Here is a 25,397-nt window from a genome sequence, read left to right on the forward strand (position 1 = left end):
CTTAAAGCTCAACATTCAGAAAACTAAGATCATGGCATCAGGTCCCATCACTTTATGGCAAATAGATGTGGAAGCAGTGGCTGACTTTATTTTTTGGGGCTCCAAAATCACTGCAGATGGTGATTGCAGCCATGAAATTAAAAGACACTTACTCTTTGGAGGAAAGTTATGACCAACGTAGACAGCATATTCAAAAGCAGAGACATTACTTTGTCAACAAAGGTCTGTCTAGTCAAGGCTATGGTTTTTCCAGGGGTCATGTATGGATGTGAGAGTTGGACTGTGAAGAAAGCTGAGCGCCGAAGAATTTATGCTTTTGAACTGTGGTGTTGGAGAAGACTCTTGAGAGTCCCTTGGACTGCAAGGAGATCCAACCAGTCCATCCTTAAGGAGATCAGTTCTGGGTGTTCATTGGAAGGACTGATGTTGAAGCTGAAACTCCAATACTTAGGCCACCTGACGCGAAGAGCTGACTCATTTGAAAAGACCTTGAGAAAAAAAAAAAAAGAAAAGAAAAGACCTTGATGCTGGGAAAGATTGAGGGTAGGAGGAGAAGGGGATGACAGAGGATGAGATGGTTGGATGGCATTACCAAGTCAATGGACATGGGTTTGGGTAAACTCCAGGAGTTGGTGATGGACAAGGAGGCCTGGTGTACTGCGGTTCATGGGGTCTCAAAGAGTTGGCCACGACTGAGTGACTGAACTGAACTGAACTGATATACCCTTCCAGACATTTAAAGTTGAAAAGTTTTTGTTTTATTAAGATTCTTCTAGAAAGCCATTGGAAATGAAATTGAAATAAATAAGAGTGAGAATTCGAAAATGCAGTATTCAAGGGTGCAGGCTGTGAAGATGAGCACCCTTCGTTGGAATCCTGGCTTGGCTACTTTCTAGTCCTGAGACCTGTGGTAAAATGTACCTTTCTGTACCTTGGTTTCCCCACTTGCAAAAGGGAGGCATTAAATGGTACATATCTCAGAGAAATCTTGTGAGGATTAAGTGAGATAATCTGTGTGAAGATTTTGAAGTAAGCCTGGTACATTGTAACTGTTCAATAAACATTAAGGAATACACAGGAGATACAGAGAGGCAGTGTGACATAACGAGAAAAACTGAGTTTGAATCCTGGCTCTACCACTTGCTGGCTGTATTAATTGGGACAGATGCTTAACTTCTTTGATCCTCAGCGTCCTTATCGGGATTGTTGTTTACAAGGGTTAGAGATAATGTGTGTAAAGTATCTGATACAAAATAAATACCCAATAAAATTATTGTAGCAATAATGAATAAAGAGTTAAGCTACTAACATGGGGTAAAATAATACAGGGAAGAACCCCTGAATCACCTATAATGTGTAAAGTGTGACATTTGTCAGGGAAAAACACCAATACAATCAGAAGGCCAGATTTGAATAATTTCTTTTATAGAACTAGAACTTTAGATAGTTTCTTAAACTTATCATTTTCTTCATTTACAAAATGGACATAAGTACAGTAACTGCCCTGCTTTCTACACATTTTTTAAAAAAAGATATAATTTACCATAACAATCACCTTTTGAAGGTGTACAATTCAGTGGTGTTTAGTGTATTCACAAAATTGTGTCACCACCACTTCTATCTAATTCTAGAAAATTTTCATCACTCCAAAAAACAAACCTTGGGACTTCTCTGGCAGTCCAGTGGTTAAGACTCCATGCTTCCAAAGCAGGGGACACAGGTTCTATCCCTGGTGGGGGAACTAAGATCCCCCATGCCTCTAGGCGCAGCCAAGAAAAAGAGCAAAAACCAAATCTCATTCTCTGTTTCTCTCCTCCTCCAGTCCCTTGCAGCCCTACTTTCTGTCTCTATGTATTTGTATGTTCTGAACAATTTATATAAACTGAGTCATGTAAGATGTGGTTTTTTGTAACTGGCATTTTTCACTTAACGTAATACTTTCAAGGTTCATCCATGTTGTGCCATATATCAATACTTTATTCCTTTTTGTGACTAACATTCCATTGAGTAGATATACTACATTTTGTTATTCACTCATCAATTGATGGGACGGTTGGACTGTCTCCTTTTTTTTACTATTATGAATAATGCTTGTATGAACATTAGAATACAAATTTGTGTGTGGACATATACTTTTTTTTTTTTGGTTGTGCTGGCTGTTCGTTGCTGCTGTGAGTGGGCTTTCTCTGGTTGTGGAAAGCAGGGGCTACTCTTTGTTGAGGGGCCCAGGCTTCTCATTGCAGTGCTTCTCTTATTCCAGAGCACAGGGTGTAGTTGCCCTATGGGGGCTCTAGAGAAGGCTCAGGAGTTGCAGTACATGGGTTTAGTTGCTCTGCAGCTTGTGGTATCTTTCTGGACCAGGGGTCAAATCCACGTCCCCTGCTTGACAGGTGAATTCTTTGGATATGTTCTTTTAATTCTCTTGGATATATACCTAGGAGTGGTATTGCTGGATCCCACAGTAACACTATGTTTAATTTTTTGAGGAACTGCCAAACTGTTTCCCAAAGCAGCAGCACTAGTTAATGCTTCCACCAGCAGTGTATAAGGGTTTAATTTTCCCACATTCTCATCAACACTTTCTATTACAACCATCCTAACGGATGTGAAGTGGGGTTCTCTAAAGATTAAAGATGTTGAGCATCTTTTTACGTGCCTACCGGTCATTTATATACCTTTTTTAGAGAAATGGCTATTTTAGCCATTTAAAAATAGGATTAGTTGTCTTTTCATTGTTGAATTTTAAAAGTTCTTTGTATATTCTGGCTACTAGTCCCTTATGAACACCAGTTATCGTGTATATCAAATGATACGGTCTCTTTGAGAGCTTTATAAACTGCAAGAGATGTCGCAAGTTAACCAAAAGCGCTGACGAACACGGAAGGGAGACAAGCCTATGGTTCCACGTTGGAGGTCGAGCCCCCAGGCCTCCCCGGCACAACCTGCGTTGCTAGCCGGCGCCCGCAGTCTCTCCACTTCACGGCGCCCCGCCCCCCGCCCTTTGACCCGCGCCGTTTCCGGTTGGAGACGTGGCTCGAGGACGCCATCTTGGTAAGAGGCGAGTCGGCGGCGCTCCTGTCAGGGGGGCAGCAGGTCCGGAGCGGCCGGTCCTCCCCTTCCCCCGACCCCAGCCCTAGCCGCAGTGGAGCCGGAGCGCGCGGGTGCGCCCCACTACCGCCGTCACCATGGTAAGACCCGAGCCGGGCTCACCTCCCGCGTCCGGCCTTGCTCGACCGTTCTCCCTGCTACCGGCCTGTACTGGGGGTGGAGGAGCCCCGCCCCAAGAGCCGGGAGCCGGACACTTCCTCGGGGCTCTGGGGGCTTCTCCACCCTGTGATCGACTCCGCAGGAGATCCGAGGGACCTGACTGCAGTCCCTCTATCGTCGCGCCCACACCCCTCCCCCGCCATCAGCTAGGCACCCTCCTCTGCCGGGATTCGGGCCCTAAAGCGGGCCCGGGGTTTTTGCTCTGCAAGAACCTACCTCTTAGTGATGGGTCTTGGACCCCACGCTGCTGACCTGGCCTCTGGTGTCCAGCAGGTTCAGTGGGTGCCTCGGCGCCCCAAGCTGGGCTTCTGTCAGGGGTTCACTTCATTCTGTAATCAACTCACCTCTCATCCCCGGTGTTCCGTAGGCCGTGGATGTTTGAAATCTAAATCATTAGTGTTGAGGACTTTTTCTTTGGTTTGTTGGAAAAGGAGAAATAGAGGAAAGTGCATAGGGAGGCACAGAACGGGAAGGAGTAACTTCTGACAGTGATACGGCACTAATTGTAGGACCCAGGTAACCCAGAAACCTGCTGCCCGCTTCTGTAGATGTTAGGTGTGTCCATTTGTCGGTGTGATTGGGTATACTCTGTGTATAGAGCATTGGGAAGATGAGAGCCAGTTGTGGAGAACACAGGTTTTCTGTCTTCAAGGAGCTTATAGTTCAGGTGAAGTGTGGATGTGGCATATCGTAATCAGATGTCTCACAGGAGTGAGAAGGGGTTTATTCTTTGGGACCTGTTACTTGCCTTCAGTTGAATTATCTTCGCGTTCTCATCTGTGGTGGTGGTGGTTTAGTGGCTAAGTTGACTCTTTTGCGATCACATGGACTACCGGGTTCCTCTGTCCAGGCAAGAATGCTGGAATGGGTTGCCATTTTCTTCTCCCATCTCGTCTGTAGTGGAGAAGGTTAAAATCAATGCTTGTGAGAGATGAAACAAAACATAGTGCTCACTCCACTACGTCCGGCTTCATCACTACGGTTTGTGAACATTTGTGAAGTAGAAGTTTTTTGCTTCCAAAGAAGCTAGTAATTTTTAAAGTGCACTTTATGTCGTTTAATCTTTTGAAGGGTGTGCTTTTCTTATTTCTCTTTTTGACACTAGATTAATAATTTGATTTAAAACATCTTCCTACACATTTCAGAGATGACAATATATAATTTGGTGCCAGTTATACTAAGTTCTGTTCACAACCTTTTTAGATGAAAACTTGGTGGGTGAGGAGATTCAGGCTTGGGCATTAAATGGCTGAACAGTTTTCTTCAGCTTCAGGCATATAAATTGCATCAAGCAGGTTTGTCTCATAAAACTTTTATATTGGACATAAAATTTCCAAAAACTCCTTTCTTCATTTCCACTAGAAGGCTTAGTATTCGGGTAGTGATTTTAAAACTACTTTCTTTTTACATCTTAGATGTACATGTAGTGCATTTCAGAGTATAACATTAAAAGCAAAATTAAAAGCTTTATTATATAAACCAAATGTAGATAATCTTAACAAAAACCTTGTTTGTTGATAAGTTCTTGGGAACGTCGTGCTATTTTTTTCCCCAGTAGTATTTTTAATTCATCGATACCCAGAGGGCCCATAGGGCCCTAGGTGTTCCGTGGTAAACATAAAAACATAAATTTTGCATGTTATTTGGACACTGCATATACATACAGATGTGTCACATTTAAATATGCCTATAGTTCTGAATTATTTGGAACTTGGTATGATCCAGATACCTACAGGTTTGTGTACTCTGGAGAACAACTTATCTCAGTACATTCTGCTCTGTTGAGTCTTAAGGCATTATTAAGTATTTTTCTGTGTAATATTTATGGGTTCCGTTCCTTTACAAAGAGATCCCTGGACAAAGAAATGTCCAAATAGGGTAACAGTTTGCAAAGATTTCTTGAATCTAAAAGCTGTATCCAGAGTTCTAAAAATTGATCTATAATAAAATTTTCAAACATGTAAGAAAGTTGAGAGCTTTACAGTGAACACGCATGTAACCACCAGCTAGTCTGTAATTAACATTTCACTATTTTTGCTTTATCACACATCTAATTATTCATCCATCCTGTGGTCGTCTTTTTTTTAATGCATTTTAGGGGCTTCGCTGGTGGCCCAGTGGCTAAGACTCCACGCTCCCCATGCAGGAGGGGGCCCGGGTTTGATCCCTGGTCAGGGAACTAGATCCCACATTCTGCAATTAAGAGCTCATACAGCCAAATAAATAAATATATATTTTTAAAATGCACTTTAAAATAAATTGTAGATATCAGTATGTAAATGTTGGTTTTTGAATAGTAAATTTCCTTTAGCTTTAGTGACTGAACTTGGTGCAAAATGTCCTACACTGCAAAGTCCTAGTAGAGAAATAAAATGAACAAATGGAAAAACAAATGATTTATGATGACTTTGTTATAAAATCAAGTACAAAAAAAAATCTTTTTTCTAGTTTTCATCAAATTAATGAGAACGTGTTCTTACTTTCTTAACATTTGTCTGGTATCATTATAGTCAGTTTTTTTCCTTAATAAGTTTATATTTGAATGAACTTGATATTAAGTCTCATTGTAGCCCTAATCTGTGAAGTCTTTGCTTAACTACAGAGTGCTATTCTTTTCTTATTTACTAAGTATGGGGAGTGAGTAAATCTATTGTAGTGATCTCATTAAATATCAGTGATCACAGTATGTTCAGTTCTCAAGAATCATTAGTTATTAGAAAGCTAGATTTGGGTTTCTATGGCTGAGATTGGGGGCTGGGACAGGGGGCACTGAAATCCTACACTGCTGCTAAGTCACTTCAGTCGTGTCCGACTCTGTGCAACCCCATAGACGGCAGCCCACCAGGCTCCCCCGTCCCTGGGATTCTCCAGGCAAGAACACTGGAGTGGGTTGCCATTTCCTTCTCCAATGGATGAAAGTGAAAAGTGAAATCGAAGTCGCTCAGTCGTGTCCGACTCCTAGTGACCCCATGGACTGCAGCCCACCAGGCTCCTCCATGGGATTTTCCAGGCAAGAGTACTGGAGTGCGGTGCCATCACCTTCTCCGGAAATCCTACACAGTAATAACTAATTCCCAATTAGGGGGTATTTTTTCTTTTTCATATGCAATACAACAGCTGCACACCTGTTGTATTCTTTATGTATCTTTTTGATTGTTGTTTCAGAGGAGAGCAAAGAATGAAAATAATTTCTTGAGTTTCTGTTGATTTGCCATCTTGTCTATTCTCCAAATAGGAAGTACAGTGCAGAAACTGAGAACAATGTCCTTTTATTTTTATACTCTACTACAAGTTTTTTGTTTTAGGACAGGAACTTGGTGATGAGCTTAAAATTCTTACTGAGTAACTTCAAGTTTTGGTTTTGTTTTGTGCTCTATGTTTTATTGTAATCTCCCCCGATTTGATATTATCTGTAATCATTTCATGCAAGCAAGAAAGACAAAATGATCCTTTATGACAGTTGTAGAAACTAGCCTTAATATGATCATGAATTATATAGAGATCATCATTACAGTGAATTACAAAGAACAGAGTTACTGGCTAATTGTGGAAGTGAGGAATACTGAAGCATTTAGAGGTTTGAGGAAGTCTTTGACTTTTTTCTTTAAGGAATTGGTCATATTTTTCCTGTTATTTTTGGACCTCTATAGCTAGTAGAGATGAAGGGATGATAATGGCAGCTATCTGACACACGTACACTATAAACATACATATGGTTTGTTTTGGTTAGGCAGTTTGCCTTTCGGCAGCTTAATATTAATGCAAAACATGGTTCCAAAGTAGTTGTCACTGGAGCAGTGGGTGTGAAATGGAAACATGGCAAATTTTCTGTTGCTATAGTTTTCAAATGCTTAGAGTTACAGTATCATAGAGATGCAAAGGCACTTTCACATAAACTAACCTCAGAAGGCAAAGAATCCACCTGCAATGTGGGAGACCTGGATTCGATCCCTGGGTTTGGGAAGATACCCTGGAGAAAGGAATGGCTACCCACTCCAGTATTCTGGCCTGGAGAATTCCATGGACAGAGAAGCCTGGCAGGCTACAGTCCATGGGGTCGCAAAAAGTTGGACACTTCACTTCACTTCAACCTGTATTTTAGGTGTATTTCAAGAAGCGATTAAGTGACATCCAATGTAATATAATTAGTGGTAGAGGCAGAACAAAAATCTAATTCTCCAGCTTTCTTTATTCAAGGAACTTGAATAGGAGAGTGTTGTTATTTAATCCAAAAACAAATGATAATATATTCAAAGTATTTTAAGTATATTAAGAGAAAAGTTGTCTAACAAAGTTTAACCTATTGGGGAACTTTATTTTTTAAAACAATCCTGAGGAGATCATCTCCATAACTCTGGGCCCAGAGGGACTCCCCTGGTGATCCAGTGGCTAAAACTCTGTGCTCCGGATCCAGGGGGCCTGGGCTTAATCCCTAGTCAGGGAACTAGAACCCACATGTTGCAACTAAGATCTCGCATGCTGCAAGGAAAATTTAAAAAAAATCCCTTGTCACCTAAGACCTGGCACAGGCAAATAAATAAATATTTTTTAAAAAAACAAACGCAAGGACTCTTGAAAGTTTGTTTTAGGTCTAAATGCTCTTTTCCAAAAATGTAAAAAACAAGCAAAATAACTGTATAGAGAATTATACTTATTCACTGTTTCCCAAAGAAAATCAGGTCAAATTATAGTAGGAAAAATTAACCTACCTTTTAGTGTATACTGTATTTTAATAATTGGTAAACATTGATATGAAGAGAAAATTATTTCAAGGCATTTAAGAAGACGAATGTTGATTTAGAATAGGTTAAATTTCTCTTGTTGACCATACCTCCCAACCAAGTTATTAACTGCTGCGTTAACATGAATAATAATGAATAGAAACCTATGTCAACTTAGTGCGAACTGTGATTGTGATGTCTTGGGTGTTTTGAAGTTGAGAGTCATACTTAGTCTTGGGCACTTCGGTCCTACTTTGGGAGCCTTATTTGCTTGTGTCTGAATGATGGAATGACTCAAAAGAGAGGACCTACTATTTTACCCTACTGCTCCTTCATCTTTACATAGTCAAGTTTCCTGATTGATCAAAGCATAATTTAAGTAGTGTTTGTTCCATCAAATCTTCATGATCTTGTGAGCTAGAAGTAATCTCTTCTTCCTCTGAATTCCCATAGTGCATTACTTTACACATTCTGCCTAGTTTGTGTCTTATCCCTGCTAGGCTGCTGCCGCCTTTTTTTCTGATGTGTAATTGACGTACAGCATATTACTTTCATATTTACAGGATAATAATTTGATATTTGTATATATTGTGATATGATCATCAAAATAAGTCTAGTTAATATCACTATACATAGTTAGAAAATAATTTATTTTTCTTGAGATAAGAACTTTGGGGATCCTACTAGATTTCTTAAGACTGCCAGTCCTACTAATTTCCTCATTGTAGTCCCAGAGAGCATCTAGTATGTATAGTAGGTATCCAATAAATAATTGTTTAGTTAATTCTTATAGTAATACAGCCAAAATGGAGATTGCCAGTACTATAGTTAGCCTTTGACCATGCCCAATTGATAAAGCAAAGTTTGAATGGATAGCATACACCTCTCTGGTCAGAGGCTGTCTTTAATTTCTTTTTCCCTTTAAATGTTGCCTTGATGTTAATTTTTACCTAAACTCTTATCCGTATGGTATGGAGGTGTTTTGAATTCTAGATGCCTGAGAAGTACCCTGAAGCCTATAAACATTGTTTCTAATAGAGTTACTGTTATTAGATATATTAAATATGGGCTTTGTAGTTAAACAGCATATATATATATATATATAGGTCTGAAGGTTTGGTCTGAGCAATCCTTTCTCTGGGTAGATTTTTGACTTCAAGTGTTTAAATTGTGCTGTGCTTAGTATTTCTACTGTGGCTTATTTTATTCGTCAAAACATTGCAAAATTCTCGGATGGGGGAATCATACTTTGTAGGACTGTGATTCTCAGCCTTTTTTTGGTGAGGAGGCCCTTTGTAAGTATTAAATTTATAATGTGCTCCCATTTATTAGTAATATTTCTCACTGCATAAAGTGATTTCTCTATGGATCATTTGAGAATTACTACTCTAGAGGATCTATGAATTTTCTGACATTAAATGTAAAATTTTTTAGGGAGTATGTGTCCATTTTTAATCTGTTAAAATATTGCCAAATCCATAAAGGTAAAAATCCATTGCTTTGAAATGACAAAGGTTTTAATAAGATACATTTCTTGGCAAGTTAATAGTGATGCTGCTTTACATTGTGAGTATATGTGGTATAAGTTGTATATAAGTGTTGTGGTATAAGTGCTTTGGCTTACAGTTTTATTATTCTCATTTGGTCCTCATAATAACTTGTGAGATTGTCAGATGATGCTCCATTTTCTAAGGGAGGAAACTGAGGCTGAGAGGTTGAAACATAACTTAAATCAGACAGATAGTAAATAAAACAAAAACTAGGATCCAGATCTTCTCACTTCCAGTCATTTAACTTTCCTGATATGTTAACTTGATTCTTTGCAAATTTAGAACATTATTTCTAATTCACATAGTCTTTGGGAAAAGAAGAAACCAATGTGAGATAATCTCAAATATAAGGAAATTCTTCATTTTCCTGATGAGAATATTAAAGAAACCTTTTTGGAGTATATAAACTTTTAGGACTGTAGCACAAATATTTAAAGTATTTAAAAATTTACTTACGTTCTTAAAGTATTTTAAAATTTACTTACGTTCTTAAGGTATTTAATAATTTACTTAAATATACTGTTGATTTTTAAATTGAAAAATAATTCATTTTTTTCTGTTCTTATCTTCATGAAACGATTTATCCAAATTCTTCACAGGCATCATTGTCACTAGGTGTGCTTTTTGAATTACGGTCTCCTAGAACTTTGACATACAATTTTTAATATTTAGCACTTTTTGAATCCATGTACCATATTGATACTTTTGGAAGCTTTATTATGAGTCATAAAAACCCATTTGTATTACAGTAGAGCAGTTGATTTTAAAAGAAATATTTATTGGAAATTCCCTAGCAGTCCAGTGGCTGGGAGTCTGGGCTTTCACTGCCAAGAGCCCAGGTTCAGTCCCTGGTTGGTGAACTATTTTAAGATCCCACAAACCTCATAGTACAGAAAAAGAAAAAAAAAATCATTACTGACATCCAACACATGAAATTGTGAGTTTTGATCCTCCGGATAATTTATAAATCAGATGGTCTTTTATTAGTACATGTAAAACTAGCACAGTTTGAGACTGAGGATAAAATCTACCCTACACAATTCATGTAGATGTTCAATGTAAAGTGATTGAGAGAAAGTCTTTAATATGAAAGACTAGAAGAATTTGAATCTATAGAACTCTTTTTTTTTTTTTTTTTTTAAATAAATATTCCTTGTCTAAAAAATGCTTTTAGTGAGTAATTAGCCTCCAATTAAAATAAATAAATTTATATTAAAAAATACTTTTAATGGATATATCATACCTTAAATTTATCAATAATTTCTTAATGTCATTAACTGTTCATTCACTGTTCATATTTTCCCATTTGTCTTATAATTTTTTTAAACAGTAATTTGAATCAGGATTCAAGTAAGATTATACAATGTGATTGGTTGACATTGTCTCTTAAGTCTCTTTTAATCTATGGGTTTGCCTTCCATTCCTGTTTTTATTCACGGACTTCCCTGGTGGCTCAGATGGTAAAGCGTCCGTTTACAATGTGGGAGACCTGGGTTCAAGCCCTGGGTTGGGAAGATCCCCTGGAGAAGGAAATGGCAATCCAGTCCAGTACTATTGCCTGGAAAATCCCATGGACAGAGGAGCCTGGTAGGCTACAGTCTATGGGATCCCAAAGAGTTGGACACGACTGGGCGACTTCACTTTCACTTTCCATTTCCCCTTTCCCAGTCCCTGGTAACCACTCATCTACTTTCTCTCTCTGAATTTGCTTGTTCTGGATGTTTCACGAAAATGAAATCATGTGAGATGTTGCCTTTTGTATCTGGTTTCTTTCATTTAGTGTAATATTTTCAAAGTTCATCCATACTATAGCATATTCTTCATTCCTTTTTATAGCTGAATAATATGCCATTGTATGGATGTACCACATTCTGTTTATCCAATCATAAGTTGGTGGATATTTGGGTTTTCACTGTTTATTTACTTATTTAGATACACAGATTTTTAGTTTTTTTGGCCCTGCCTTGTGACTTCCAGGATCTTAGTTCCCTGACCAGGGATTGAACATGGGTCATGGCAGTGAAAGTGCCAAATCCTAGCCACTGGACTGCTAGGGAATTCCTGGTGTTCACTTTTTATTATGTATTAGGTAGGTATTTTGAATAATGCTGCTGTGAACATGTGTACAAATTTTTATGTGACGTAGTTCTTTTATGAGGGCTCCTATTGGGACAGAAATCTTACTTTATTTGGATATATGTGTCAAATATGACACATACAAAGACATACCTGCTGATCACTCATAAGCTAAAGCAGCAACTACCTTTGCTTTTTTCTTTTTCTGCCAGAAATATGCAGATGGTTGGAACACGAACCTCATATGATAAAAATTAATGTGAAAGCAAATTTTTGAGTATATTTGGTTTTATTCTTCTAAACAAGTCTAAGTCTCTTGACTGGTGATAATTGTAGGTCAATTTCTTCTTCTTCAAGATTAAGGTATTACTGTGTGTGTACCAGGGCTTCCCTGGTAGCTCAGCTGGTGAAGAATCCACCTACAATGCAGGAGCTGCTAAGTCACTTCAGTCGTGTCCGACTCTGTGCGACCCTGTAGACGGCAGCCCACCAGGCTCCTCTGTCCCTGGGATTCTCCAGGCAAGAATACTGGCGTGGGTTGCCATTTCCTGCTCCAGTGCGTGAAAGTGAAAAATGAAAGTGAAGTTGCTCAGCGTCCCACTCTTTGCGACCCCATGGACTGTAGCCTACCAGGCTCCTCCGTCCATGGGATTTTCCAGGCAAGAGTACTGGAGTGGGTTGCCATGTCCTTCTCCAGGAGACCCCGGCTCAATTCCTGGGTTAGGAAGATCCCCTGGAGAAGGGATAGGCTACCCACTTCAGTATTCTTGGGCTTCCCTGGTGGCTCAGATGGTAAAGAATCTGCCTGCAGTGCGGGAGAGCTGGGTTCTATCCCTGGGTCAGGAAGATCCCCTGAGGAGGGCATGGCAACCCACTCCAGTATTCTTGCCTGGAGAATCCCTGTGGACAGAGGAGCCTGGTGGGCTACAGTCCATGGGGTTGCAAAGAGTCGGACATGACTGAACGACTAAGCACACGTGTTGTACCAAGAATTATAGGAGTCCTTGCCCTTTTTTGAAGAAATCTGTATTTCACACTATTAAAGAAATGAATGGGGACAATGTGGGGAATATAGTCTATAATTATGTAATATTTTTATATGGTAACAGATGGTGACTAGGTTAACATGGTGAACATTTTAAAATGTATAGAAATACAGAATAACTATGTTGTATACCAAAAACCAACATAGTGTTGTAGGTCAGTTATACTTTAAAAATAGCCAATACAATATTATAAAGCAATTATCCTCCAATTAAAAATAAATAAATTTAATCTTATTGTTAAAAAAATAAACTCATAGAAAAGAGATCAGATTTGTGGTCACCAGTGGCAGGGACTGGTGGGGGAGGGAGATTGGATGAAGGTAGTCAAAAAAGTGCAAACTTCCAGTTATAAGCTAAGTAAGTACTGGACATGCAGTGTACAATATGATCAGTATAACTAACAGTGCTGTATCATATATATATGAAAGTTGTTAAAAGAATCACATCACAAGGGAAAAGTTTTTTTTCTATTTCTTTTTGGCCATGCCAGGCGGCTTACAGGATCTTAGTTCCCTGAGTAGGGATCGAATTTGGGTCCTTTGTAGTGAAAGTGCAGAGTTCTAACCACTGGACCATGAGGGAATTCCGTTTTTTATATTTCTTTAATGTTCTACCTATATGAGATGACAGATGTTCACCAAACTTGTGATGTATATTAAGTCAAATCATCATGCTACATACCTTAAACTTTCAGTGCTGTATGTCAATTATATTTCAGTTAAACTGGAAGAAAAAAATAAAATGAAAGATGTGAAATCACCATATACACTTATAAGTTTATATGTTAATTCTGCCTCAATAAAGCTGAATTTAAAAAAAATTACATAGCAACAACAGCAACAAAATAATAAAGACATGGAGTGGAAGATTTCTTCTGAAAAGAATAGGTCATAACCTTGTTGCATTTTTATTCTTTTTGGGGGATCTTTTACTCCCCTCAGTATATCTTCTTGCCTCTTGCCTGGGTGATAACAGCAACCTCCCAAGTAGTTGTGATGGTGAATGATACATTTCTTAAGTACAAAACTCTTTATTTATTTTTTAAAATTATAAGTATTTTGGGGAAAGATGACTGTTCTGGGACTTTTAAGTGAGCTTATTTACCATTTTTAAAGTAATCAACTGTAATTTTTATACTCTCTACTTTTCCATATGTCTAAAATATCATCTTATATTTTTAAATATAAGATACAAAGATATATTTTTATATTTTATAAATACAAAAATATATTTTAGACATACAGGGGCTATTTTAGGGGCTTCCCTGGTATCTCAAGTGGTAAAGAACGCCTGTAATGCAGAAAACCCTGGTTCGATTCCTGGGTGGGGAAGATCCCCTGGAGAAGGGATAGGCTACTCACTCCAGTATTCTTGGGCTTCCTTGGTGGCTCAGAGAGTAAAGAATCTGCCTGCAATGTGGGAGACACTCCAGTATTCTTGCCTAGAGAATTCCCATGGACAGAGGAGCCTCGAAGACTGCAGTTCCTGGGGTCGCAAAGAATCGGGCACAACTGAGCGACTGAGCACACATGTTTTTAAAAGGATATAATTTACAAAGCAAGATTCTTCCTGAAAGTATTTATTTATGAAGTAGAGCTACTTTTTTTTTTAACTTTTGAATTCTATACTACATAACTTTATGCCAGCATAATTAAGGTAAGTTTCAACATAGAATTGATAGACTCAGGAGCATAAAATTGTATTACTCTCTTAAATGTGTTTCTTTCTAAACTTGCAGTTGTTATTTGGGAAATAGAGCAGTTGATAGGATTTATTCTTGAGATTTCATGTGAGAAAATGTGCACAATGTTCATGGGAAATAAATCAATCAGTAAAAATAAAGATCTGTTTGGTAGAGGAAAGTTATTTGTGCAAGATATAGATCAAACACTTTTTCACTATAAATTGTTTTTACCTAGCTGCTTGGACATAAGTGTGATAGTAACTATCTCCCAAATAACCTGATGACCTATCCTTGATGAATAAGGACATTATGTTCTCCTGTAATCACTGTAAAACTATATTGATGTTTTGAAACTAAAAGAATACTCAAATTGACTAACTTGTTTTTTTTCCAGCTGCTCACCTGTAGAGGAAAGATTTCTGTAAAACTGAGGAACCTGACCAATAGAATGTTAATATTTCAGAAATCGTATCCTAGTATTGAGGCTTCTGATATGTGTAAATAGTCTTTCTGTTACTTGTCCTTCCTTATAAACTTCTGGGTTCCTGCAATGAAGAGACTGTTAACACTATACTTAATTTTCTTACTACTCTGCTAATGACATTTGGTCATATCTTCCTTGGTGCTTTGTTTTGTTTAATGAAATGCCAGACTCTGAAAAAAAGGCTGTTGGTCTTGATCATTGCCCAGTGTCAAAAGCTGTGTGAAACATTGAGCCACTTAGTTTTTCCTTTTACAGATTGTTTGTGTGACTGGAGGTGAGTTAGTGTGGGTTAATCAAAGAGCAGAAGATAAATTTAGACTCACTAGATTGGTTCCATGTTTTAGGTAAAAATGAAAGGAAAGTTTTGGGGCCTTGTATAACTATTCAGCCTGCCTGCTCAGACCTCTGTAGAAATTTGTTTTTCCTTGAATAAGTTTAAGCTATTTATGGGTCTGCCAAAGCAGAGAGCAATCCAGTTTTGAGTCACAGGGTACCGATTAATAATGTGTGTAGGCTTAGAAAAAATTATTTCTTTACTAAGTTTTTCTCTAGATGTGTTATTGAAAAATAGGAGTAATAGCTTCATTTTCCTCTACTTCACCTTTATCTTATGAATGACATAGTGTAATTAAAAGAGCAATGAAGTAGAATCTGAAAGTCAGCATTCTAGTAGTAGTTATATCACTAAATAACTGAGTGTGGCATTCTACGGATCTGAAGATGTTGAGAAAACACATGTAAAAAAATGATTAGTACTTATTTACATGTTCCTTGCAGGTGCTGTTGGCAGCAGCAGTCTGTACAAAAGCAGGAAAAGCTATTGTTTCTCGACAGTTTGTAGAGATGACTCGAACTCGGATTGAGGGCTTGTTAGCAGCTTTTCCAAAGCTCATGAACACTGGAAAACAACATACATTTGTGGAAACAGAGAGTGTCAGATATGTTTACCAGCCTATGGAGAAATTGTACATGGTACTGATCACTACCAAAAACAGCAACATCTTAGAAGATCTGGAGACCCTAAGGCTCTTCTCAAGAGTGGTAAGAGTCCTATAATATTGCATTAAGGTTTTTGGAGTTTAAGTTTTTGTGTGAAACTATTTTTTCCCCAAAGCAGCTGATGCTTATAATTTTGCGTGTTCTATGCACCTAGTCCCCGTCCCAGCATCTTATGTCACATCTCCTTTTACTGGATATCCTAAGACTGTAAATATTACAGAGGAGAATATGAAAATTGCTCTTTTGTTTCCCAGTTCCTTAGCGGTAACTATAACCTGCCATTGTGGTTCTGACACTTGTTTGGTCATATTTTTAGATAATATTCTTTTCGATGAAATTTGTTGATGTAGCCACACATCTGGCATACAAAGGCTTATGCCAGAGACTTGCTTAAAGAGTAGTGGAAGGAGCTAGTAAAGCGATTCAGGCATATTGAAATATATGTATTTTATAGGATAAGAATTGGAAAGCATAACTGCTGATACATTCTAAATATTTCTTTTCCATTGTTCCTCATGATTAGATTCCTGAATATTGCCGAGCCTTAGAAGAGAATGAAATATCTGAGCACTGTTTTGATTTGATTTTTGCATTTGACGAAATTGTTGCCTTGGGATACCGGGAGAATGTTAACCTGGCACAGATCAGAACCTTCACAGAAATGGATTCCCATGAGGAGAAGGTGTTCAGAGCAGTCAGAGAGGTAAATAGGGTCTTCTTTGAGACTGCTGGTTTGTGTCTTTCTTTTAGGCTTCTCTGTCTGACTTTCCTTTCTTTATTTACTAGTCTGGTCTGAATTCAAAGCTGCATCCAAGTATGTCTCTTTTCGTAGACTCAAGAGCGTGAAGCCAAGGCTGAGATGCGGCGTAAAGCAAAAGAATTACAGCAGGCCCGAAGAGATGCAGAGAGACAGGGCAAAAAAGCACCAGGATTTGGGGGCTTTGGAAGCTCCACAGTGTCTGGAGGCAGCACAACTTCTATGATCACAGAGACCATCATTGAAACTGACAAACCAAAAGTGGCACCCGCACCAGCCAGGTATAATCTAGTGTAATCACCTAGAGTACAGGTGGTTCTAGAATGGCAGATGAAGGCTATATGTGTGTATCTCAGAGCAATATCTGATTTCTAGGCAAACTATTAAATAATGTGTGCCTTGATAAAGTAAGTTGTAATATTAAATTTGGCTGCATATTGATAATATGGGGATAAGGGAGAAATCTGATGGCGGTGTTTTTCCTTTTGTGTGAAAGAGAGTTCTTCTACAAATTTTACCTTGAAGCTCAATTTCCTATGAGAGTTGCCTTATATTGGAAGAAGAGTTATTTAACTGTTAAAGGGACACATACTTTTAATCTAGTGTTCATAAATGGATTTCAGGGAGAATCTAAACTACCTAAAGTTATATGAAAAAGTTTGTTTGTACATAAGTATATTTATCTGGATAGAAGGTACAAAGTTTTCCTCGGATCATACATGCTTATCAAAGTATACCTTTGGTCTTTGGGTACTTGAAGCTTATGTGGTTCTTTTGTTTGTTTGTTTTTCGGTCATGCCCCTATAGCATGCAAGATCTTAGTTCCCCAACCAGGGAGTGAACCTGTGAACCTGTGCCCTGCAGTGGAAGCACGGAATCCTAACTACTGGGCCAAAGAGAATCTCTGAACCTTACATGTTAATAGTGATCCAGCTGCCAGTTCAAACAAGAAATAGTTTAGTGGTCCACTAAACACTAGGAAACTTTAGTTTATCCCTTGAGGTATTCACATTTCTCTTAAAGAACAGCTTTAGGGAAAGCTTTAGTGATAGGGAATTATTAATTAGTTTTTAACTTTTTAAATCATGTGTGTATTTTTTTTATTTTTGCATTCTTCCACTTAGACCTTCAGGCCCTAGCAAGGCTCTGAAACTGGGAGCCAAAGGAAAGGAAGTAGATAACTTCGTTGACAAATTGAAATCTGAAGGCGAAAATATCATATCCTCCAATATGGGCAAGCGTACCTCTGAAGCAACCAAAGTGCATGCTCCACCCATTAATATGGAGAGGTAAGTGGTAACTTGTTCAGTAGGAACAGACCACATGGTGTTAAAAATTTTTTTATCTCAATACTTTATAAATTCTTTTTGTGTTTTTTAATTTTTCCAGATATAAAAGACTTAAGAGTATATTCTAAACAGCAGGGTTCTACTGTATATTATCACACAGGGAACTACATTCAATATCCTGTGATAAACCATAATGGAAAGGAATATGAAAAAAATAAATATGTATAACTGAGTCACTTTGCTGTACAGTAGACATTAAACACAACATTGTAAATCAGCTACACTTGAGTAAAATTTTAGGTATGAACATGAGATATTCCCCCTCTGCCCTCTTCGAACCATGACTGGGGACTCTTAGCCTTCCGTTTTCTGTTTAGAACTTAACCTTTCTACCAACTCTGTGGTGGTTAAATTAAACAAAAAATAACTTTTCTTCATGCTTAGTTTATACTTTGTCTCTTAAAATGGACTTGAGTTGGAGTACTAGAACAGTGATTCACTCTGTACTATATTTTGGCATGTCTTTCTCTAATTAGGACAAAAATTATAAATATCTTTAGTAGCAAATGTGTTATTTTTGCTTTTTAAGTATTTAAAGCCAGTATAGAATATTTTGATTTGTCTCTTATCGCAGGACTATGGTACTGGTTGGTAACATTTTTAAGTGGTAGTTATCAAGTTCACACTTTCATGACTCAGATTTCTTGTCTTGAAGCCCAGACTTTCTACTGTTACTGATGATTTTGAGGTCAGGTGAAAGATGAGTCTGGGAGGATACCTCTATCAGGTGTGCTTCAAAGAGGAGTATTTTGTGTGTCTTATTTTATATGAAATGAACAGTGTTTTGCTGGGATAAATCTTTCAAATCACTGAAGTTCCTGTGTTATTCCTAGTTGTTGCTCTGAGGGAGACAGGTTTGACACTATTTTAATAAGGTGTTGGAGACTATCATGTACTAGAGAGAGCTTGAAACTCTTTTCTGAATGTTGGAATACTTCTTGAGCATGGAGCGAATGCTTATGAAGGTAAATGACACCATGCATTGTCTTTAGATACATGTCTCTGTGGTCTTGAGTCTCATGCTTTTGTTTCTGGGAAGACTTAGAGGTTGGAACAGAATAAAGTAGGATGCCAGCACGGTTTTTTAAACCTGTTTTAGTGAGGAATATGGATAGATTGTACTTAATAATGGCCCATAACAGCAGTACCTTTTATTTTACTTATTTTAAAAACTAGATTATACATTCATGTAGTTGTTCAAAAGTCAAAAGGTTCAAAGGATGTTGCACTAAAACTTCTTCCCACACAGCCATTCAAGGTTCTCTCTTCAGATACAACTAGCATTAATTAGTTTTTGTGTGTATCTTCCAAGAGAGATAATATATGTATAGATGAATAAAAATATGGTATAATTTCTGTTTTTCTCTTGTTATACATAAGTGGTGGTGTACTTGACACATTTTCTACTTGCTTTTTTTCACTGCAGTTCAGTCGCTCAGTCATGTCCAATTCTTTGTGACCCCATGGACTGCAGCCCGCCAGGGCTCCCTGTCTATCAACAACTCCCGGAATTTACTCAGACTCATATCCATTGAATCAGTAATGCCATCCAACCATCTCATCCTCTGTTGTCCACTTCTCCTCCTGCTTTCAATCTTTCCCAGCATCAGGGTCTTTTCAAATGAGTCACTTCTTCACATCAGGTGGCCTAAGTATTGGAGTTTTCAGCTTCAGCATCAGTCCTTCCAATGAACACCTAGGACTGATCTCCTTTAGGATGGACTGGTTGGATCTCCTTGCAGTCCAAGGGACTCTCAAGAGTCTTCTCCAACACCACAGTTCAAATGCATCAATTCTTCGGCGCTCAGCTTTCTTCACAGTCCAACTCTCACATCCACACATGACTACTGGAAAAACCATAGCTGTGACTAGACAGACCTTTTCGGCAAAGTTATGTCTCTTTTTAATACATTGTCTAGGTTGGTCCTAACTTTCCTTCCAAGGAGTAAGCGTCTTTTAAGTTCATGGCTGCAGTCACCATCTGCAGTGATCTTGGAGCCCAAAAAATTAAAGTCTGTCAGTGTTTCCATCGTTTACCCTTCTACGTGCCATGAAGTGATGGGACCGGATGCCATGATCTTAGTTTTCTGAACGTTGAGTTTTAAGCCAGCTTTTTCACTCTTCTCTTTCACTTTCATCTAGAGGCTCTTTAGTTCTTCTTCACTCTCTGCCATAAGGGTGGTGTTATCTGCATATCTGAGGTTATTCATATTTCTCCCGGCAATCTTGATTTCACCTTGTGCTTCATCCAACCCAGAGTCTCTCATGATGTACTTTGCATAAAAGTTAAATAAGCAGGGTGACAATATCCAGACTTGACGTACTTCTTTCTGTATTTGTAACCAGTTTGTTGTATGATGTCCAGTTCTAATTGTTGCTTCTGGACAACAGATTTCTCAGGAGGCAGGTAAAGTGGTCTGGTATTCCCATCTTTTGAAGAATTTTCCAGTTTGTTGTGATCTACACAGTCAAAGGCTTTGGCATAATCAATAAAGCAGAAGTAGATTGTTTCTGGTATTCTCTTGCCTTTTCTATGATCCAGCGGATGTTGGCAATTTGATCTCTGGTTCCTTTGCCTTTTCTAAATCCAGCTTGAATATCTGGAAGTTCATGCTTCACATACTGTTAAAGCCTGGGTTGGAGAATTTTGAGCATTACTTCGCTAGTGTGTGAGATGAGTGCAGTTGTGCGATAGTTTGAACATTCTTTGGCATTGCCTTTCTTTGGAACTGAAATGAAAACTGACCTTTTCCAGTCCCACGGTCACTGCTGAGTTTTCCAAATTTGCTGGCATATTGAGTGCAGCACTTTCACAGCATCATCTTTTAGGATTTGAAATAGCTCAGCTGGAATCCCATCACCTCCACTAGCTTTGCTTGTAGTGATGCTTCCTAAGACCCACTTGACTTCACATTCCAGGATGTCTGGCTCTAGGTGAGTGATCGCATCATTGTGGTTATCTGGGTCATGAAGATCTTTTTTGTACACTTCTTCTGTGTATCCTTGCCACCTCTTCTTAATATCTGCTTCTGTTAGGTCCATACCATTTCTGTCCTTTATTTTGCCCATTTTTGCATGAAATGTTCCCTTGGTACCTCTCATTTTCTTGAAGAGATCTCTAGTCTTTCCCATTCTGTTGTTTTCCTCTATTCCTTTGCACTGATCACAGAGGAAGGCTTTCCTAACTCTCCTTGCTATTTTTTGGAACTCTACATTCAAATGGGTACAGCTTTCCTTTTCTCCTTTGCCTTTAGCTTTTCTTCTTTTCACAGCTATTTGTAAGGCCGCCTCAGACAACCATTTTGCCTTTTTGAATTTCTTTTTCTTGGGGATGGTCTTGATCCCTGCCTCCTGTACAGTGTCATGAACCTCCATCCATAATTCTTCAGGCACTCTGTCTATCGCATCTAATTCCTTGAATCTATTTGTTACTTCCACTGTATAATCATAAGGGATTTGATTTAGGTCATACCTGAATGGTCTAGTGGTTTCCCCTACTTTCTTCAATTTAAGTATGAATTTGGCAATAAGGAGTTCATGATTGGAGCCACAGTTAGCTGCCAGTCTTGTTTTTGCTAACTGTATAAAGCTTTTCCATCTTTGGCTGCAAAGAATATAACCAATCTGATTTCGGTATTGACTATCTGGTGATGTCCATGTGTAGATCTTCTCTTGTGTTGTTGGAAAAGAGAGTGCTATGACCAGTGTGTTCTCTTCGCAAAACTCTGTTTGCCTTTGCCCTGCTTCATTTTGTACTCCAAGGACAAATTTGCCAGTTACTCCAGCTTTCTCTTGACTTCCTACTTTTTCATTCCAATCCCCTATGATGAAAAGGACATCTTTTTGGGGTGTTATAAGGAAATTTTTTCCTGTAATTAAGTGAAAAATCAATTGATTACTGGGAGAAACATCAATAACAGATACGCAGATGACACCACCCTTATGCAGAAAGCGAAGAAGAACTAAAGAGCCTCTTGATGAAAGTGAAAGAGGAGAGTGGCTTAAAACACAACATTCAAAAAACCAAGATCATGGCATCTGGTCCCATCACTTCATGGCGCATAGATGGGTAAATGATGGAAACAGTGACAGACTTTAATTTTCGGGGCTTCAAGATCACTGCAGATGGTGACTGCAGCCATGAAATGAAAGACGCTTGCTCCTTGGAAGAAAAGCTATGACCAACCTAGACAGCATATTAAAAAGCAGAGACATTACTTTGCCAACAAAGGTCCGTCTAGTCAACGCTATGGTTTTTCCAGTGGTCATGTATGGATGTGAGAGTTGGACTGTGAAGAAAGCTGAGCGCCGAAGAATTGATGCTTTTGAACTGTGGTGTTGGAGAAGACTCTTGAGAGTCCCTTGGACTGCAAGGAGATCCAACCAGTCCATCCTAAAGGAGATCAGTCCTAGGTGTTCATTGGAAGGACTGATGCTGAAGCTGAAACTCCAATACTTAGGCCACCTGATGTGAAGAAGTGACTCATTTGAAAAGACCCTGATGCTGGGAAAGATTGAAAGCAGGAGGAGAAGTGGACAACAGAGGATGAGATGGTTGGATGGCGTCACCGACTTAATGGACATGAGTTTGAGCAAGCTCCAGGTGTTGGTGTTGGACAGGGAAGCCTGGCGTGCTGCAGTCCATGGAGTTGCAAAGAGTTGGACACGACTTAGCAACTGAACTGAACGGATAAATTTATGAAGTTAATGACAGAGCTGTGGTTATGTGAGAGAATATCGTATTCTCACAAAGTACATTCTGAAAAATGTTTAGGGGTAAGGGACCATGATGTATATGATCTGCATGTAAATAATTCAGGAGAAAAAGTAAAATATAGTTACATAGAGATGCAAATGATCAAACAAATGGGATAAAATATTAGCAATAGATAAAAAAGTATACATATATTCGTGTTACCATTTTAATTTTTTTTTTTTTTCTTTTTTGGCCACACCATGCAACGTGTGAAAACTTAGTTCCCTGACCAGGGATTGAACCCACTCCCTGTGGGTGCAGCATCTTAACCACTGGACCACCACAAAAGTCCCTGATTTTTTAATTTTTGATATTATTTTCAAATAAAAAACTTTGTCAGTTGTTCCTCTTTTTCTTGTAATTGCTCAGTATTCATTTTGTCGACATACTTTTATGTATTTAAGTCGTCCTCCTAGTGATGGACATTTGTTTCTAAACTTTTGATATTGCAAACAGTTTTTCAGTGAATAACATACATTGTTTTGTACAGGTGCAGACTTATCTGTACACTGAAGAATCGCTAAACCTAAGGATATAATGCTTTATTTTATTTTCTATAGTGATAAAGTATTCTTTTCCTTTTTTAAAAAATTGAAATGTAGTTGATTTACAGTGTTGTATTCATTTCTGTTGTACAGCAGAGTGACTCAGTTATGCATATATAGATATAGGAATTCTTTTCTATTATGGTTTATCCTGGGAGATTGGATATAGTTCCCTGTGCTATACAGCAGGACCTTGCTTTTTATCCATTCTAAATGTAATAGTTTGGCGTACAGCAACAAAGACCCAAAGCAATCAAAAATAAATTTTTAACAAAATGTAATAGTTTGTATAATGCTATAAATTTTGATACATATGGCAGCAACACCTTAAAACAAGTTGCTGGTGGCTAATCAACATTAAGCCCCAGAGAAAGGGAATTCTGGTTTTTACCTTTCTGAACAAATTCATTTTTCTTTCTCTACAGTGTGCACATGAAGATTGAGGAAAAGATCACATTAACCTGTGGCCGAGATGGAGGATTACAGAACATGGAGCTGCACGGCATGATCATGCTTAGGATCTCAGATGATAAATTTGGCCGAATTCGTCTTCATGTGGAAAATGAAGACAAGAAAGGAGTACAGCTACAGGTGCATAGAGGCTTTTAATAAGGGATTATTAAGGTTTTGTCTACTTAGCACAGTCTTGTTCAGCTGGAGTTCCTGTATGAACCATAGAACACAGATGATTATTTATTTTATGTAACTAGTACCATTCTAAATGCATAGGAAAAAAGTTAATCTGTTGTCTACAGTGGATGCCTTGAGTCGATAAATGCCTTCCCAAGCCAGTTGTGAGTGATTGACAGCAGCTGTATTAGTATGGCCTTTTAATATTGAAATTGAGTGAAAGGTCATTTTGAAATCTAATAAATGACTTCATACTCACAGAGGTACAAAGAGATGCTTATCTGTTACTATTATGCAAAAGTAAATTCATTTAGGATTTTGCTTGAAGTATAGTTAAAGAAACAACAAGTTTTAAAACTTAATGGGCAGGTATTTTATTAAAACAAATTATGACACTGCACATTCTGCTACTCTATAAACTGCCTGTGCTTGTTTTGTTAGCTGAAGGGTAGTATCTAATGGTATATTCGAAATGTACATAGAATTCTTAAAAATAAGTATGTTCCACCTATGTGGCTTCTTTCTAAGAAGCCTTTATAACAGTTGTTCTTGTTACATTTTATTTACTTATTTTCAAAAATTTTATTTATTGATGGTTTGGCTGAGTCTTTGTTGCTGCATAGGCTGCTCTCTAGCTATGGTGTGCAGGCTTCTCATTGCAGTGGCTTCTTTTGTTTCACAGTATAGGCTCTAGGTCCACGAGCTTCAGTAGTTGAGGCTTCCAGGCTCTAGGAAATAGCCTCAATAGTTTTGGTGCACAGGCTCAACAGTTGTAGCTCACGGGCTTAGTTGCTTCGTGGCATGTGGGATCTTCCCAAATCAGGGATTGGTCACCTGCATTGGCAGGTGGATTCTTTACCATTGAGCCACAGAAGTCCTGTCTTATTTTATTTTAAAAAATTTTTGGCCACGCTGTGTGGAGTATGGGATCTTAGTTCCCTGACCAGGTATCAAACCCACCTCCTCTCCATTAGAAGTGTAGAGTCTTAACCACTGGTCCACCAAGGAAGATTGTTATATTTTATTTAGATAGTTGATCTTACATCTCTTGTCACAAGAACAAAGCCTTTTCAGAGAAGAAGATGATTTTGTCTGCTTTTTTCCCTCTTTCATAGTTCAGTTCAGTTCAGCTCAGTCGTGTTCAACTCTTTGCGACCCCATGCACTGCGGCGTGCCAGGCTTCCCTGTCCATCACCAACTCCCGGAGCTTGACAAACTCATGTCCATCAAGTCAGTGATGCCATCCAACCATCTCATCCTCTGTCATCCCCTTCTCCTCCTGCCTTCAGTCTTTCCCAGCATCAAGGTCTTTTCAAATGAGTCACTTCTTCGCATCAGGTGGCCAAAGTATTGGAGTTTCAGCATCAGTCCTTCCAATGAATATTCAGGACTGATTTTCTTTAGGAATGACTGGTTGGATCTCACTGCAGTCCAAGAGACTCTCAAGAGTCTTTTCCAACACCACAGTTGAAAAGCATAACCAACACACAATTGTCTTTTGGAAGTAGTGCTTATATTATTTGATAGTAGCAT

The 25,397-nt window shown here is 38.4% G+C and overlaps 1 protein-coding gene across 1 annotated transcript in view; it reads left to right on the forward strand.

Annotated features, from left to right (window-relative positions):
• The first annotated feature begins 3,031 nt into the window (after positions 1–3,031).
• The window catches only part of ARCN1 (archain 1 coat protein complex I subunit delta), a 29,848-nt gene continuing 7,482 nt past the window's right edge, over positions 3,032–25,397 (forward strand). The window contains exons 1-6 of the mRNA XM_086339562.1: positions 3,032–3,188; positions 15,606–15,869; positions 16,351–16,530; positions 16,660–16,865; positions 17,709–17,873; positions 23,660–23,825. Coding sequence (XP_086195688.1) covers positions 3,186–3,188; positions 15,606–15,869; positions 16,351–16,530; positions 16,660–16,865; positions 17,709–17,873; positions 23,660–23,825 — 984 coding nt within the window. The 5' untranslated portion in view covers positions 3,032–3,185. The remainder of the gene's footprint in view (positions 3,189–15,605; positions 15,870–16,350; positions 16,531–16,659; positions 16,866–17,708; positions 17,874–23,659; positions 23,826–25,397) is intronic.

This window comes from Bos grunniens, chromosome 15, assembly GCF_055505025.1.
Source record: "Bos grunniens cultivar Pamir isolate PY7600 chromosome 15, Bosgru_T2T1.0, whole genome shotgun sequence".
Classification (NCBI taxonomy): Eukaryota; Metazoa; Chordata; class Mammalia; order Artiodactyla; family Bovidae; genus Bos; species Bos grunniens.